The sequence below is a fragment of the Falco punctatus genome (genome assembly GCF_963210335.1).
Source record: "Falco punctatus genome assembly, chromosome: 7".
In the NCBI taxonomy this organism is placed as follows: domain Eukaryota; kingdom Metazoa; phylum Chordata; class Aves; order Falconiformes; family Falconidae; genus Falco; species Falco punctatus.
Genome location: NC_137587.1, coordinates 50,305,490 through 50,322,133, shown reverse-complemented (window position 1 = coordinate 50,322,133; position 16,644 = coordinate 50,305,490). Strand labels below are relative to the sequence as shown.

The following is a 16,644-nucleotide window of genomic DNA, read 5'->3' as shown; positions in this document are numbered from 1 at the left end:
GAAAACAAATACTGAGTATTAGAGATAAAGTAAATATAACCCGATAGCTCCCTCTAACAAAATGAAAGAAAAGCAAACAAAGCAGGAGGCTCAACCCTCTTAAGCAAAGATCCATGCCAGTGAAGTTTTTGGCTGTTACTACTAGTAACAGTTGTTACTAGTAAGAAACCACCCACCAGCCTGAGCTCAAATATCTACATACCTACACGAGGGTTTCTACTCACAGAAATTATATGCTGTCTCCTTACAACATACTATAAATTGATCTTTAAAAATAAATTCTCAGCAAAATTCCTTATGTTGCTCTGAAAGCCTCTCATCTGCTGAAGCATTCAGCTACTGCAAAGCTGTTACCAGATTTATAATTTCTTCTTAAATAGGAGTATCATCTTCAGGACTGTAAGATCATATCTAATTTATCTTTTAAGGTGAAGACTATTACTAGAATAAATGGCTTCTTTCTTTTTTTAAAAAAAGAGGCATATAGTTCTCAGCCTAGAAAAAAAAAAAAAAGAACTTTACAGAGTAAGTTACTATAGTTATTTTAGAAAGTAATTTCTGTATTTACTTGTGAATGTAATTTCACAATTGCAAAACAAATATACATGTTCAGCTGCTGATAATTATGCTTAGAAAAAATAGTAGTTACTAACACGGATTTCTTTCTTGTGGCTTTGAACTGTTCCCTTCACTGATGTTTTGTGCTATTTTTCTGTAATCAGCTCCCCCTCCTTTAGTAAGTCGACATGCTTGATGTAAGCAGGAGTACACATAGAACAGATAGCATTATTTCAATCTCCTAATATTATTTACGTTAAATAAGTGGGAAGTTCATTGTAACGACACTTGAACTTTAAATCTCAACAATATTTCATTCAAAACCCACACAGCTTTCCTGTTTTTCCCTTTTCTGCTGTTGGGCAATGCAGCCCAGCTCTGTTCTTCAGTCATCCTAACTTTTTGCTAGTACGGTGGCTGATGGAACACTGCAGCCTTGGGGTTATCACCACCACAGGAGACACTGCTTTGTAGAAGTGTTTCCAATAATAAAAAAAAAGTTTCCTGAACTAAAAAAAAAAAGCTCATAAGCATTTCTGCTCGAGTTTGAACAAAATCCATTCTTAGGTCATACAGATTTTCTGTATTTCCACTTGTGATTTTCAGTATTAACCGGCCATCTTCTGTGACAATATGCTTTCAGCCAGCTCCCACGCCAGCACCAGGGGTCTTTTTTCACCTGAGCAGTAAATAATTTATGGAGACCTTTGGTTGCCTGGAGAAAAGACGCAAGCCACCCAGCTTTCCCGCCGCGGCAGTGAGGGAAGGGGACACGGCAGGCAGCGGGCGCTGGGGCACCGCTGGTTGGATCGCTGCAAATCGCCCAGGCACCGGGGGACGAGGCGCCAGAGGCCGCACCGCCAGCTGAGGGGCCGCCGGCTGCCGCCGCAGTACGGCCTGCGGTGCCCGCCCCGCGGGGAGCAGCGGTGCCCGGCGGCCCCTGGCCAGGCCTCTCCCCCGCAGGGAGGCGGGAGCCGCCTCAGACAGGGCCCGGCCCCCCTCAGCCCTCAGCGGCTCTCGCGGCGGCTGGTGTGGAGCGCCCCAGCTCCTCCCCTGTACGTACCGGCGGTGACGTCACGCGCGGCAATTCTAGACCGTTCCAGGGCCGTGACGTAGGGCGGCGTCATTCCAGAAGATTCGGCCGGTGCCCATATAAAACCCGCGGAAGAGGCGGGGCGAGGGTGATCGGCGAGCGAGGTGGTGGGAGCGGCGCGTCTGTGGCGGGTGAGTGCGGCCCGCTGGGCCTGGGGGCGGCCTGCGGCGGGGCTGGGCGGCCCGGGCGGCGGGGCTGGGCACGAACGCGCGGTAACGCGGCCGCCTCTCCCGCAGGCACCATGGTGAAGGAGACGGAGTACTACGATATCCTGCAGGTGAAGCCCAATGCTTCCTCCGAGGAGATCAAGCGCGCCTACCGCAAGCTGGCGCTGAAGTACCACCCCGACAAGAACCCCAGCGAGGGCGAGCGGGTACGCGGGGGCCGGGACCGGGCCGGTGGGCCGCCCGCCGTGAGGCGGCAGCGCTGCCTTGCGCGGGGCCGGGACCGGGGCCTGCTCGCACCGGCCGGGTGGCTGCCGGGGTGCGGGGCGCCGCGGGCCTGGCGGGCGGGGAGCCTTAAAGCGCGGCCTCGCCTGAGGGGGGCGCGTAATGGCTGACCCGCAGCGGGGCGCGGGCGCGCCGAGGCCCCCTCCTCCAGCCGCCGTAGGAGACACCTGAAGCTGGCAGCAGGCCCGGCCGCGGCGGGAGGGCGCGCCTCAGCCCCTCTTTGGGCCGCGGTTCCTCCCGGTCTCCCCAGAGCTGCCAAAGGGAGCTCGCTCTTAGAGAGACGCTGCTTAAAGGAGGTAAATCTGACAGGATTTCCAGTGCCCTAATGGCCGTCGGGCTGTCAGATATGGCGGGTCCAGCTGCCAGCACTACTGTGCGCGCTGGGTGCTACTGGATGGATCTGTGTTTCCGAACAGGATGGGTTTCCTTCAGAGAAAATGGTAATGCAGGTACACGAGGTAACTGTCCAGAGGAAACCATTGGGCTGCACATGGGTAGACTGTTTACAACAGAACCGTTTCACGTCTTCTAGCAGAGACCCACTCAATTCGTTTGCCTAGGAGGCTAAGTCAGCACTGTGACTGGAGAAACACTGAATACTTAAATGATACTTAAAAGTTGTTCTGATAATACCTTAACATGGGACTAGAAGTTCCATATTTTTTTTATCTAGTACACTAATTCGCAAAACTCAGGCTACTTAAATAGTAGTATAGTCAAAGGTTAACTTTTTCTGCTTTTATTTTTGGCCTGCTTTTTTTATGTATAGCAGTGGTAATAAGTGTACATACACACTTAATGTACGCACACCTGGTCATAAGTGAATAATGTTTAAAATGAAGTCGTTTCAGCAACAGCAAACTGTTTAAAAATTGACTTAGTCATCTTAGTAATAGGAAATTCTTGATGGCTATTTAAAAAAATAATCCCTTAATTTTCATTATGTGGCTATTTTGATGTGTATTTAAGTCCTTGTATTCATGATCAGTAAGCAACACTAGTCTGGTCACTTACGTGTCTGTTCAGTTCTAGCTGGATGTAGCAGCTCAGCAGGCATGAAGGATCCCTGTGTAGCTCTAGAATGACTAGCACTGCTGTGGCCATTGAGTGTCTGGGGACCCACAAGGCTTTGGTGATAGTATCCTATACCTTTCTAAATGGATTTGTTAGAGGTATATGAAGTTTGCAACCACAATCATCAAAGCACAGCTTTCATATGCTTGTAAGTTCAATGTGAATCTGAATTAAGCCCACTTGTAACATGGGAGGAGGGAGGCGAGGGAGAAAAGGGGTGGTTTTCCTGGACAAAAGTGTACTTATGACACATTTGTTTAGGAAGGTTCCTCCTGGAAAAAGACCAGTGCCACAAGAGAGTGCTGCAGTGGTGCAATATGAAGACGGAGTTGTGTATAAGAGGGTTACTTTTCCTCTTGGTCGTAGTTGTTCAGAGCTTCTTTTTTCTTTTTAGTTTAAACTCATATCCCAGGCATATGAAGTTCTGTCGGACCCAAAGAAAAGGGACCTCTATGACCAGGGTGGGGAGCAGGCTATTAAAGAAGGAGGCCTGAGTGGCGGCAGCTTTTCTTCACCCATGGACATCTTTGACATGTTCTTTGGTGGTGGAGGCCGAATGAATAGAGAGAGAAGAGGTACACAGTTCTAAACAAGTTCTAGAAACTCTAACCATGCACTTAAGCATAAAACAACTGTGCTATGGTACTGCTGTTCTGCTAAGTGCACATAGTGTGGATATTACTCGTTGCAACCATAGATGAAGTAAACTGGGTTGACTGGGTTGTTGTTCGTTTAGTTACTCTAGCATTAAGATTCTAATAAAGTAGATAACATGATGCAGCCATAGCAATCTTTCTGATGAGTTCTGTTTAATTTTCATTAAAGTGGGTGTGGGTAGTCTGTAGGGGAGGGGGAAACTTTGGCAGGTTGGAGCAGTTGAATTAGACCTGTTTTTTAAGTTACCTTTTTTCCAGATCTGTGCCTCACTTGCTCGTATGCTTTGGGCAAATTGCTTCAAAGGACACCATCAACTTAAAACTTAAGCAATGTTTAATCTCATGAAAATATTTGGGAGAAATTAAGTCAAACTGAGAATGGAGTGCTGCCAAAAGCACAGTATGCTTTTTGTCTTGTCCCATGCCCCTCTTCAATGCTTGAAGGAGCAAGCAGTAACTTGCTGTAAAATCTTTGAAGTCATGCTATGAAGTGGCATGGAAATTTATAGGTAGGCATAATAGCAACTTCGAAAGCTGGTAGTGTCCTTGCATCTTGCTGTTTCAGTTAAGCTTACACAATTAGAGGTAGGAGCAGGGATAGGGTGGCTTTGATGCTTTGCTTAATTGCAGCTAAACCTTGTTCCGACATACGTACTTGAGTGCAGCTCAGTGGAAGCTGATGGAACTGCACGTGTTTTTAAGGGAGCTGAACTGTGCTCAGTTTGGAATTAACTTTACATTTCTTCAGTGAGACTGCATGTATGAACATGAGTAGAAGCCTTTAAATAAACACTTTTCCTTACAACAACTGAACCGGAATTAATCCTATCTTTTTTTTTTTTTTTAAAGGCAAAAACGTTGTACACCAGTTAGGTGTATCACTTGAAGATTTATATAATGGTATTACAAGGAAACTGGCACTGCAAAAGAATGTTATTTGTGGCAAGTGTGAAGGTAAAAAAATACCCCAATGGTTCCAAACCCCTCTTACTCCATGGTTTTTATTTTTTTAATATTGAGGGAGGGACTGGGAATTAAGTGCATGTTTTCTTATTTGTATGTTTTTCTCCTTCCTGCCCCTGAAAGTCTGCCAGGGTATTTAGTTCTTACTTAAAGTTATCCAGGAATAAGGCTTTCTTAAACACAGTGTAATAATTGTTCTAGTGGCAGACTTAAACTCACTGCAAATCATAGGTAAGAACACGTAAACTAAAAGTGTCTTAATCCAGAACTTTTTTAAAGTTCAATGAAACAGCCTTTTACTAAAATTGCTCAGGGTAGAAGTCTAACTTGTATTAAGCAACTCATTTTACTGCTATTAAGTATCCATAATGACTGGTCGTCTTTGAGATAAATCCTAATGAGGTCTTGTATCTTGATACTCAATTAAATATTCAGCAAGTGGATTCTTTCCAAAGTATTAATGGAATGTCTAGGTCTTGAAGTCAGTATTCTGTTAGATTCTTGAAAACCAAGATGTATTGGGAGGTGGGGCAGAGGCTGATAAAGTGGTATATAGAAAGCTCGCCTTTCTTCTGCTTGTAGAAATTTCTAACTTACGGAGCATGCTTCATGAAGGAAACTAAACTCCAGTTAACATTGGAAATAAATCACTAAACTACTCTTAAGTTGTCCTAAAGGTACTCTTGAAGCCACTGAGTTCCAGCCTGACTAGAGTTAACTTTTCTCTTTTTGAGACTGAGATCAGATTTAACTTTTTTTCCAAAGGTTATGGCGGAAAGAGAGGGGCAATAGAAAAGTGCCCTGTGTGTAAAGGAAGAGGAATGCAAGTTATAGTTCAGCAAATTGGACCTGGTATGGTACAGCAAATTCAAACTGTGTGTCCAGAATGCAAAGGCCAAGGTGAAAGAATAAATCCGAAGGACAGGTGTGACAACTGCAATGGCTGTAAGGTTGTAAGAGAGAAAAAGATCATAGAAGTTCATGTTGATAAGGGTAAGAACCCTGTATTTCTTTTATGTCCCTGATCATTGCCTACAATTCTGCAGAGAATAAATGGGTTTCTTCTCTCCAGGTATGAAAGATGGTCAGAAGATAGTATTTCATGGAGAAGGTGACCAGGAGCCTGATCTGGAGCCTGGTGATGTTATAATTGTGCTTGATCAAAAGGATCACAGTGTCTTTCAGAGACGAGGGCATGACTTAATCACAAAAATGAGAATTCAACTCTCAGAGGCTTTATGTGGTTTCAGAAAGACCATTGAAACTCTGGATAACAGAGTTCTTGTTATAACATCTAGGCCAGGTAGGTCTTAAGAATTGTGATGCTACATAAACTGCTTGCATGTTCCAGCGTGCCTGGACTGGGTTTTTTGGGGGGTTGGGTGTGTGTTTTTTGGGTTTTTAACAAGTTGATGCAGTAGATTCAAACAGTTGTTTAGTTTAGTTGGTTCTTTGTTCTTGCCACTGCTTCTAAAGCATTACATGCAGAATTACAGCTAAAGCTGTCAAATGCCTCTTAATGAACTTCACCCTCGGTTGGTGATAGCCAGGAAAATACTCAAGAGGCCAGAAACTTAAACTGTTAGATTCTGTTAATTCAGCCTGAAAGCAGGGCTAAGAGCAGCTGAATCTCTTACAGTAGAGCAAATAGTCTAAATGGCCTTACTTCTGTGTAGCTTGGTTGCAGTGCTTCCCAGTCCGCAGCCTTTTCTAGGGGTTGCATAGTAGTGTCCCTCAGATGCTGTGGGAACGCTGCTGGTGTACAGCCCAGCTTTTCATGGTTGTGCAACGTCTGTTTACATAAGCTTACTTCCTGCTCTTACCTCCATGTAGGTGAAGTGATAAAACATGGTGACCTAAAGTGTATCTACAACGAAGGAATGCCTGTCTACAAATCTCCAATGGACAAAGGCAGCTTAATTATACAATTTTTGGTAAGTTGACTGCTTTTCTCTGTAGCAAAGATACGTGTGTTGGCAGGAATAACTGTTCATTAAAAAAATACATTAAATTGTAGGTCCAGTTCCCAGAGCACTACTGGCTCCCAAGGGAGAAACTGTGTCTGCTGGAGGCTCTGCTCCCTCCACGAGAAGATGTCATGATCACAGATGAGATGGATCAGGTAGACCTTGAAGACTTCGATCCAAGTGAGCAAACCTACCGCAACAGTGGGGGAGAAGCATATGAAGAAGATGAGGAGGGTCCAAGAACAGGAGTACAATGTCAGACATCTTAAAGCAAGGTGGAATGGATGTCATCTCAAATGTAAATTTTCACAATGAAAACTGCATGGCTGTAATAGCCACTGCTTGTGGGTTTTGTGTTCAGCAAATTGAGTTGCTGCGCTGTCAGTATCACCTTTTTGTAACTAATTTATATTGTGTTCTTGTAGTCTTTATATATAAAAGCAAATGTCACACAGCTGAGAACCAACTGAGTTGGTATACATTTTCCTTTGCTGTGAAGGTTCTCGATTTATTTCACCAATGCTATTTATATAAGACTTTGGCAATATTGATAGAGGCTAAGTGGAGTGTCTTATGTAAATACTTTCATACTGGAAAATTAATTTCATAGAATAAACCATAGTAGAAATAACTTCTAATAAATAGAACTCTTCACATTTTATCATGTTTTGCTTGTACTTCCTAAGCTACTCTACAACCCCTTACAAGTAAATTTCTTTAAGCTCAGGCTCCTATCACCTGGATCACTCTTGGTACTGAACATCATTAGCTGTAATACTTGTACTTGTCTCATTTTGTGTTGTTCAAGCAATTTGCGCTCACTGCGTAATGGCAGCCTTTCCTGTGTTCGTCTGTTGGTATTAAGAGTGTATTCCTCAGCTCTGTACTGTAGTGTTTATGAGGTATCCTTCTACTGTGCATAGTGTACCCCACATACTTCAAATGTACAGACAGGCAAATACTTGATCTTTCAGCATCTCAGGCTCTGCATTTCAGCCTTCCCTAGTATGTGGTACACTAGAGCCTTAAGATGAATAAATCAAACCTGCATGCCCTGGGTATGCTGCTGCGGTCCTGTAATGTGACAAGGTACCATAGCAGAATGATCACATTGAAGCCTTTTTTTTCTTCCCCCCCTTTTATCTCTTTTCTGGTAGTGTGTACAAAGTCAGGGTTGGAAAGAACTAGCACCCTTTAGTGAAATGAAACCCATGATGAATTAAGCTACATGCCACCATACAATTGCTGGAACAGGTGTTGAACTTAAGTGACCCTATTAAGCTCACTGGGGCAGCACAAAGATGAGAGCAGGCTGTCATTTCCCACGCATACACCATCGCCTCAGTTGCTTTTCCTTTTGCTAAAATAAGCTGCTGCGGGACTTCGTCAACACTTCCCAGCTCCAGTCTATTTATGTATAAAGTCAGGGGAGATTAACTGAGCAGTTACTTCGCCCATGACTACATATTTCCAAAAATACCTTTTTCCAAGGATTAGACACGTTACTTGCATCTGTAGCTTTTATTTTTAAAAAAGTAAAACTTGCTTTCATGCAAAATAAAATAAAGATTACATATAAAACATATCTGATTTTGCAGCTCTGCATTTTGCAGTACCAAAACATGACATGGAAGGACAGTAGTACAAATTTGCCACAAGAGTTAACCAAAGGGCCTGAATCAAGATATTTAAATTGGACAGTCATAAATATGGATTTCTTGGTCATCTCCAACAGATACAATTTTGGACCCACTTCCATTGTATTTCACTCCCCAAACCTGCAAAAAGCACATGGGCAAGGTTATCAATAGGGCATGGAAGAAAAAAAAAATCTTGACAGCAGTCACAGTTGTTGACTACAACAAGCAGAAGAGGGAGGATTATTTAAGATCACCTTATTGGAGCTGGCCCACTTATGGCTTCTGCTTTAATAGCAGATGAGGTTGATGAACCAGAGGACACTGTCACATAGCAGCCTGACACGATCTTACAGTCCACTTCTGACAATGGATTACAGATAACTTGAAAAAGGCTGAAAAATCCTTGTCCCAGTTTACATAAATAAAACCTAACATTTTCACTCTTGCACATCTCTGAAAAGAGTATGTTACAGTGCTGTCTGCAAAGAGAAGTATTTTTCGTGTAGACTGAGACATAATGACAGACCGAAGGATGATCCAGTTTATCCTTGGGCTAATTAAGACAGCCGCCACTTACCAGTGCAAAAGAGAAAAATTCAGGTCAGTCCTCTGGCTTAGGACAGTTACACAAGCAGTTAAGTGACCCCCACCTCCATCGTGAGGATGGTACCAGCAAGAGTGAAGGGCACCCACGTTAACACACGGGACTGCAGAGTGGGTGGGTGCTGACAGCAAAGTGGGGGACTTGTACACCATTTGGCATTAATGCCTAAAAGCCAGCCTTCCCATGAGCTGGTACATCTGCCTTCCACAAACTTGGAAGATTACGGACAACAGCTAAAACACCACTGGAAATCCAATTCCACTTTGTTAAACCCGCCACGGCTGAAACGAAGGTTACAGTAAAAAAAGTACTATGGAAAAAAGAGCCCAAATAAAATCTGAAATAATTTGCTTTGTTACATCTTCCTCTATGGTTTGTTAAAAAATCACATTCTTCTACTTGACACATAACATTTGGAAAAAGAGTAACTTTGTAGATGCCTAACGTCCCTCATGGGTAACTATCACTGAGGAAAACAAAAATTAGGGTGTTACATTTGAGGAGGGAAAAGTCCGAAGTTTCAAGTGTGCTTTCAAGCATCCTTTTAGGTAATTCCATTCCTTTAAATAAGCATTCTCCCCTACAGGCACGTGCCATGTAAGTGACAGAAGTAAGTAAGACCGTAGACAAAAGATAAAAAATAAAGTCTGAAGAATGCTTTTGGCCACTCAGGATTGCCCTTATTTTGACTGGAAAAAATTAATTACATGGAAGAGATCAACCTACACAATTAGAGTATCAGTTCAATATTAAGTGCCAAATAATCATGAACAACTTTTAAGATTTTCTTACAGCAGCCTGAAGTTTAACCCTGAAGCTATAGCACCAAGTTGAGGCACAAACGTGCACAATGACACAACAAAGTTCGCCTGTGAGCACAGTGACCCAGATAATTCAATAGCAGACATACCTGATCCTGGTGGTCGAAGAAAGTATGAACGCAGGTTCTTGTTCCAGCATCCCAAACTTTTACACTTTTATCAGATGAACTGGATGAAAACCAGTATTGGATCAATGTTTAAATTAGTAAGAATAACTCTAGTGCAAAGCTTAAAAGCTCTCATACAGTAGATATAAGAAACCTTCTTCCCCCATCAAATACAGGGATGAAGTAGCAAAGAAGCGCATCTTCTGCCAGGTCCCAGTTACCTTTAAAATACACTTACTGTTTCAGTAACAGTAACATGTTAATGAGACTCCCATTTTAGCCAGAAAACTCTTAGCAGCAAGTTCTTTGGATAACGTGTTACATAGACTCGGTGCGCCAACTGCCTGAGCTGTTCTAAGAGTTAACACTGAAGTTCAGCTAGATTAATGTTCTACCACATTAGGTTGTACTTTTTAATGCAATGGCAATTTTTCAGCTGTTTAGAATCAAATTGCCCTTCTCTTAGATGTTCTGCACTTGTAGGGAAGTATGCTGCAATGGGATGACTTACACTATGAAATACTATTCACTACAACTGGTATCACATCACAGATTGGCTCTTGAGTCTTTAATTGTAACATATGCTATCCCATTATAGATTTCATGGTAATGTGTACACGTACTTTTTTATGATCCATCTTCCTTTATAAATATAAAGTTTGTTTGCTTGGGGTTTTTTTTCCCCCAATAAGCATAAACAAGTTAAATTGAATACCTGGAAACAAAATGGGTATCATCAGGACAAAAGGCTACATTTAATACCCAGGATCCGTGACCACTTAATGTGCCTGCCAAGTTCGCATGTTGCCTGTGGAAAGAACAAATTTTCAATATTTGGTGTGCAAATTCCAGGGAAGGAGCAACAGGAATATAGCTAGTGCAGTCAGGAATGGCTCAATGCAAGGTCATGGAAGGTGACTTCTAGAGATTTGTTCATCCAAGCTGAACTGGTGTTACAACAGATTTTCCATTTCAAATGGTTAACATAAAAAGAAGTCACCAAGAGTATATATACGTCGGTGGTCAAAACAGTTTCCCCACGAAGAAGGCAAAGTAACACAGGTTTAGGGGAGTGAAGATCACTGAACAGTGCCTTTTCCTCCACAGGGTCTTCCAAGTTTTTGCACAGTGCAAGAGAAGTAGGTCATAAATGATTTCTTGGGTACAGAACAGATGTTTAAGATGGGTAAACATAAACATGCAGGACTGATACACAAAAAAATTAGCCTGCTGCCTACAGGGCAAATATAGGGAAAGTAATTTGAAGGCTGTCATCCACCTATGCACTTTTTAAAAACTATCTCAGGGCATAGTATAAAGAAGTCACCAGAAGCTGAAGGGAATTACAGAAGCAGAAGGTTTGATATATTTTTTGCAGTATCAGCCTCTCTGAACAGTTAATTTCCTTTTAGCATGTCTTGCAAAACAACTTACACATCGTAGATTTTGATATAGCCATCATCTGAAGCAGTTACAAGTAACTGTGAATCTGGAGAAAATGTCAGTGAACGAATAGGCATCGCGTGACCTGAAATTCAAAGTTTTATATGGCTTAGAATGTAACTATTCCTCTTAGTAATGGCAGTGCTTAAGAAGCCACACCACAACACTGTTCCCTGTTGAAGCAACCTCTGAAAAGTCTTCCTCTCCATGCCTCTTGTGGGCTTCCTTGCACAACATAAAATGCAAACTGACAGTAATTCTGAACTTTGAATGTTAAGCCATGTCCACTGCAACAAAATCCACTGCTCTGGATCTATTAGCTAGGATGTCATATTTTCTAATATAATTTCATATTTTCAAGTGGTTGGGGTTTTTTATTATACAACTGCACAGACACTGCATGAACATTAAAAGCCCATTTATCTGTTAGAAAAATGCACGTCTTCTACAACACAAAATGTTTGGCTGTTTTTTAAAATGGGAATAAAACTGATACCATAGTAAAAAGAAAAATGATACATGTGGCAGCATGCAATTGGCTTAGCTTCGCTCCCTTGTACCGCACTACAATACAAGAAGGAACTGCAGTTCAAGAATTTAGTTAAGCATTACTGACTGTATTTTTTGAGATACGCATTTTATGATGAAAGCCTGAGTTCAGGGTTTGCCTCTAATATTTCAAGTGGTTTAAGTTACAGCACACTAAGTAACTGAATACTATCTAATGGACAGAAACATCAATTCATTTGTGCCATGGCTGTTGTATCATACTCAGATTTGGCGTTATATCCTTTAATTTTGTTGAGGAAGGAAGGAAGCCAGAACTTCAGTACTGCAAATACACAAACCATTACCTTCTAGCGTATGCAGAAGTTTTCCAGTGGCAATATCAAAAATATTGATAATGCCATCTATCGCTCCACTGGCTAAGTATTTTCCATCTGGACTCTGTAATAAAACACAAAAAAAGTATGCATTTAACAACAGTATGCATTTATGCTGTGCACCCTGTCATTCTCTTGGCAACTTTTAACAATTATGATCTATGCAAGATACCTGGGTTCCAAAAATCCTAAAGACTTCAGCGGACTTACTCACAATACGTATATAAGCAAGAACAAAGTCTATTTTCCATATATGCAGTGGGGGAATATCATGCAGTTTATATCTGGAACTATCAAAGTATGACTGTCATTTAGTATTACGTAGAGATAAACTGACAGGTGAAAACAAAAGTATCTGATTTACAATGTATTACAGCAATAGCAATCTCATATAAGACATTATCAGTTGTTCTTCTTACATATGCAATGCTAAGGATGAATTTCCCTCTGGTGTCCAGAGAATATTCCTTCTTTCCAGTTTCAACACCAAAAATATTTACTTTTCCCACATGACTTCCTGTTGCAAGGTACTGGGAATCGGGTGAAAAAGCCAGGGACCAAGCATCAACTGTATTAAAAAGAAAACATCAGTTAGCTGAATACTGTTTCTATTTAGACATTCACACACACACCATTTACTCTAAATACTCTAAACTCTACTATGTACTCTTAAGAAGAGTGTACGAGCTCATGAAAGCTTACTTCCTTCTATGTCATTAATGGAGCATAGCTTGGGCCGTTTATTTCTAAGATTTTGGGCTGATATTTCTAAGATTTCTAAGATCTAAGAAAGATTACATTTTCTAACAAGACCCTGAGCTTATTAGACTCTCCTGTAACAATAAATTCAGAATTTAAGACTGCAATGAGTGAAGTGTAAATACTTTTCTCCTGGTACCAAATCAGTAAAAGAAAGCAAAACTAGTATGTAGCGAAGTACAGAAGATGCAGGAGAAACAGATATATGACTGTAACATAGATCAACAGGCCTTGCAACGGAATTCAAAAAGCCATACCTTATTACAGCAGTACAACATATTTATCTGGCACGATGTAATTCACAGGGTTTTCTTTCCTATAAGCTTAATATTAACTACCTAAAACCTGCAAGATTGTTCTTAAATAAGGGACTGCCAGTGGACCAATGAAATATTTAGAGTAAGATCTTAGGCCCAGATTTCCAACTTGGAGGACATAACATTGATCCAGAGTTCAGCTTTACTGTGTTTTGACATGCTTACTCAGGATTGGATGTACTACATAAATAAGCATCACATATATGGCTCAAATTCAGTGCAGTGCAGTGCTTACGATGAAAGTTCAGGCTTTGTAAATCAATTTGAATAAACATTTTAATTATTTTTTAAGACATCCTTTAATCAATACATCTGTAAAAACAAGCTGGCTTCCACTCTGCTTTATGCATCTAGCAAAAAGCATATCTAAATGTATCTGAAAAAGTGTAAGTAGTGTGAAAAAATACATGTAAAATTGCCTGATACTACTTTATGCTGAGTTTATAAAAATCACAAAGATTTTTGCAGACAAATAAAGATTTTATAAAAAAGGAAAAAACCAAACAATTTAGGCACCTCATATAGCCTAATTATACACCGTACAGTATTTACTATCCAGAGTAAGTACACTTCATATGCAGAAAAAGCTAAACACTGATATCTTACCAGGACCAGCATCTATTGACTTGATTTGTTTGCCAGTTTCTAAATCCCAAAGGCGAATATGGGCATCTAGGGAGCTGGATGCTGCAATGGAGCCTGTGTGGCTGATATCCACAGATACCACGCCCAGCTGGTGACCCTCCAAAGTCCACTGTAGATCCAATTTTTCATCATTCCTTTTGTTCAAAGGATAGAAAAGCTTAGTTATGAATAGCTGGGGGTAATTAACCCATCTACAACCTCAGACGAAACAAACAAGACAACCCACGTTTCTCCATTTTCTTCAACAAATGGGGAATCCAACTTCACCCACAAAATGTGAAAATATCTACGCACAAATTGCTCTCTGTACTTAAGGGAAAGAACTGATACATCAATTGTTTGCCACATTTCTGCAAAGCATCATCTTAAGTTTGTAAGCAGTCCCACTGAAACATGACCATTACACGTCAATGCACCGGTACTTACACAGCAGACTCTCAATCTAGCAGCAAAGCACAAAATGCAACGACCATCATTTTCATAATTGCCACAACCAAGCTACTCGTGTTATTGAAGTGAAGCACATACTTAATACTGCTTTGGCTAAGAGAACAGTTTCTTCGCAAAAGCATACTTCAGTGTCACTTGTACAAGGGTTATGAGGATTTTTTTCAAACAGTAAGATGTCACTTCTTCTTTTACTCTGTTCTCATTATTCCTTTCACAGTACACATGCTCCCAATGCATTGTTTCAAAAAAAGCTGCACTTCTAATTCTTTGGTTTAGAAATACAAGTTGTACTACTCTCTGGCAGACAATGTGTAAAATTTGGCTTGCATTTTCAGAAAGATTTGCACTCTTTTAATAAAATTAAATAAATGTAATTGAATTAAAGCACATCAGAATGCTACCACTCCAAGAGAAAGCATGCACCAATGAAGATAAGCTTACTCAAGAGATGTGCCAGGCTACCCCTTCCCTGATACAACTTCTAATTTCCCTACAGATTGTGGAAATTCAAGACTGCTGTATCTCCATAGTGACTACTTCCAAGGCTTAGAATTGGTTAATACGGTGCACTTACCACTTCCAGACCTTCACTAGATCATCCAAAGAACCAGAGATCACTGTTTCAGAGCCATCTTTTTTATTTTTTCCCCAGGCAACTGACCAAATGGCATCATCGTGAGCTACAAGAGAATATAAACATAGAAATTAAAAATAAAGTGGTTTCTTTTGATGGAAGACAACTACCAGTTTTGGTCATGCTAAAATTCCTGCTTGTGATGTTGGCAATAGACCCCTGACTCTTCAGGTCTATCAGTGCTCCAAGAGTCTCCTCACCGCTGTCATTGTGATGTATTTTGTTCACCAAGGTCACTGTTGAAAAAACTGCATAGCTATTTCGGAGTTACTCTGATTTATACTTCATATAAGCACAATCCAAGTCATCTCACAAGTATATCCGCCATTACCGACTTTACATCATCCAAGAAGGCCAGTATTATTTAATACATGTCAGTGTTTTCTCACCTTGCTCTTGCTTGAAGAGAATACCGTACTAGAAAGAAAAAATAATTAATATTACATACGAGCAACCTAAAAAATAATTATCAAGCTAGCGATTAGTTTAATTAACCATGTTTTTATTTACCTGTGTGGTCATGTCTTTACGGGAGCGGTCTTAGCAGGAACGCTCTGGAAAGAGAAAACCCATAAGGCTCAGCAGTAAGGCCCTGCCTCACGGACGGGCTCCGCAGCGGGGCCTGAGGGAAGCGCCGCGCCCAGAGGCACCAGCCGCGCAGGGGCCCGGCGCCGCCGCCTCCCCGCGGGGGCTCTCGCCCCGCCTTCGCCCTCCCGAGCCTCACCGAGCCTCCCCGCGCCGTACCGGGCCGCCCCGCACACTCAGCCCCGGGCCCACGGCCTTCGCGTCACCGCCGCACCGCGATGACGTGTCCTACCACCGAGAGCGCGGCAGGAGCGCCTCTCCCCACAGCCCTTCGCCGCCGCGGCGGGGGGCGCCTGCCTGGCGCTCTCTGCTGCCGCCGTGTGGCCGAGAGGGCGCCCTGCGGCCTCGTGGGCCCGCCGCCCTCCGTCGGCCGTGCCCCGGGGCGGCGGCCCAGCGGCCTCCGGCGCTCGCCGGCAGCAGCAGGGCCCCGGGCAGCGCCCGGCCGGGCTGTCCCACGCCCCCTTCCCGCGCCCGGGCGGCATCAGCGTGAGGGGATGGCGGCGGGATGGCGCCCGCCGTGCCCTGTCGGCCCTGCGCCGCGCCGCCCCCCTGAGGGACCGAGCCCCGGGCGGGGGCCGGGCCCCGGCTGTGCAGCAGGGACTGCCCGCGCCTGCGACAGAAGCGGCAGCAGCGGCGCGGGCTGTGGCGGGCGGGGAGGGGCAGCAGCGCCAGCACCCGGGGGGCGGTGGGCCCGTGCCGGGCCGGGCCACGCCGTGCCGGGCCATGCCGTGCCGTGCCGGGTCATGCCAGGCCGTGCCGTGCCACGCCGTGCCGGGCCATGCCGTGCCGTGCCGTGCCGGGTCATGCCAGGCCGTGCCGTGCCACGCCGTGCCGGGCCATGCCGTGCCGTGCCGTGCCGGGTCATGCCAGGCCGTGCCGTGCCACGCCGTGCCGGGCCATGCCGTGCCGTGCCGTGCCGGGTCATGCCAGGCCGTGCCGGGCCACGCCGTGCCGGGCCATGCCGTGCCGTGCCGGGTCATGCCAGGCCGTGCCGT

At 43.5% G+C, this 16,644-nt stretch overlaps 3 protein-coding genes across 5 annotated transcripts in view; 2 read left to right on the top strand and 1 right to left on the bottom strand.

The window, feature by feature from the left end:
- Positions 1-1,657: 1,657 nt before the first annotated feature.
- DNAJA4 (DnaJ heat shock protein family (Hsp40) member A4) lies at positions 1,658-7,419 on the top strand. 2 transcript variants are annotated; one of them, XM_080395540.1, is made up of 8 exons: positions 1,658-1,782; positions 1,888-2,024; positions 3,569-3,749; positions 4,680-4,784; positions 5,559-5,786; positions 5,866-6,096; positions 6,627-6,727; positions 6,811-7,419. In XM_080395540.1, the coding sequence occupies exons 2-8, from the start codon at positions 1,893-1,895 to the stop codon at positions 7,027-7,029; spliced, it is 1,197 nt and encodes a 398-aa protein (XP_080251666.1). In that variant the 5' UTR covers positions 1,658-1,782; positions 1,888-1,892; the 3' UTR covers positions 7,030-7,419. The 2 variants fall into 2 exon arrangements, with proteins under 2 accessions (XP_080251666.1, XP_080251667.1); XM_080395541.1 differs by lacking the exons at positions 1,658-1,782; positions 1,888-2,024 and adding an exon at positions 2,052-3,322.
- An 847-nt stretch (positions 7,420-8,266) lies between these two features.
- SKIC8 (SKI8 subunit of superkiller complex) lies at positions 8,267-15,949 on the bottom strand. Of its 2 annotated transcripts, none has more exons than XM_080395544.1 (11): positions 15,809-15,949; positions 15,575-15,618; positions 15,454-15,481; positions 15,005-15,110; positions 13,942-14,114; positions 12,679-12,827; positions 12,230-12,323; positions 11,367-11,460; positions 10,648-10,740; positions 9,915-9,993; positions 8,267-8,538 (listed from the first exon to the last, which is right to left on the bottom strand). In XM_080395544.1, exons 2-11 carry the CDS (start codon positions 15,584-15,586, stop codon positions 8,449-8,451), a joined length of 918 nt encoding a protein of 305 aa, XP_080251670.1. In that variant the 5' UTR covers positions 15,587-15,618; positions 15,809-15,949; the 3' UTR covers positions 8,267-8,448. The 2 variants fall into 2 exon arrangements, with proteins under 2 accessions (XP_080251670.1, XP_080251669.1); XM_080395543.1 differs by having other exon boundaries at positions 15,789-15,930.
- Positions 15,868-16,644, top strand: part of LOC308067170 (uncharacterized protein) — a gene marked incomplete at its 5' end in the record, with an annotated part of 25,045 nt that continues 24,268 nt past the window's right edge. The window contains one exon of the mRNA XM_080395542.1: positions 15,868-16,624. Within this exon, the coding sequence (XP_080251668.1) occupies positions 15,868-16,624 (757 nt within the window). The remainder of the gene's footprint in view (positions 16,625-16,644) is intronic.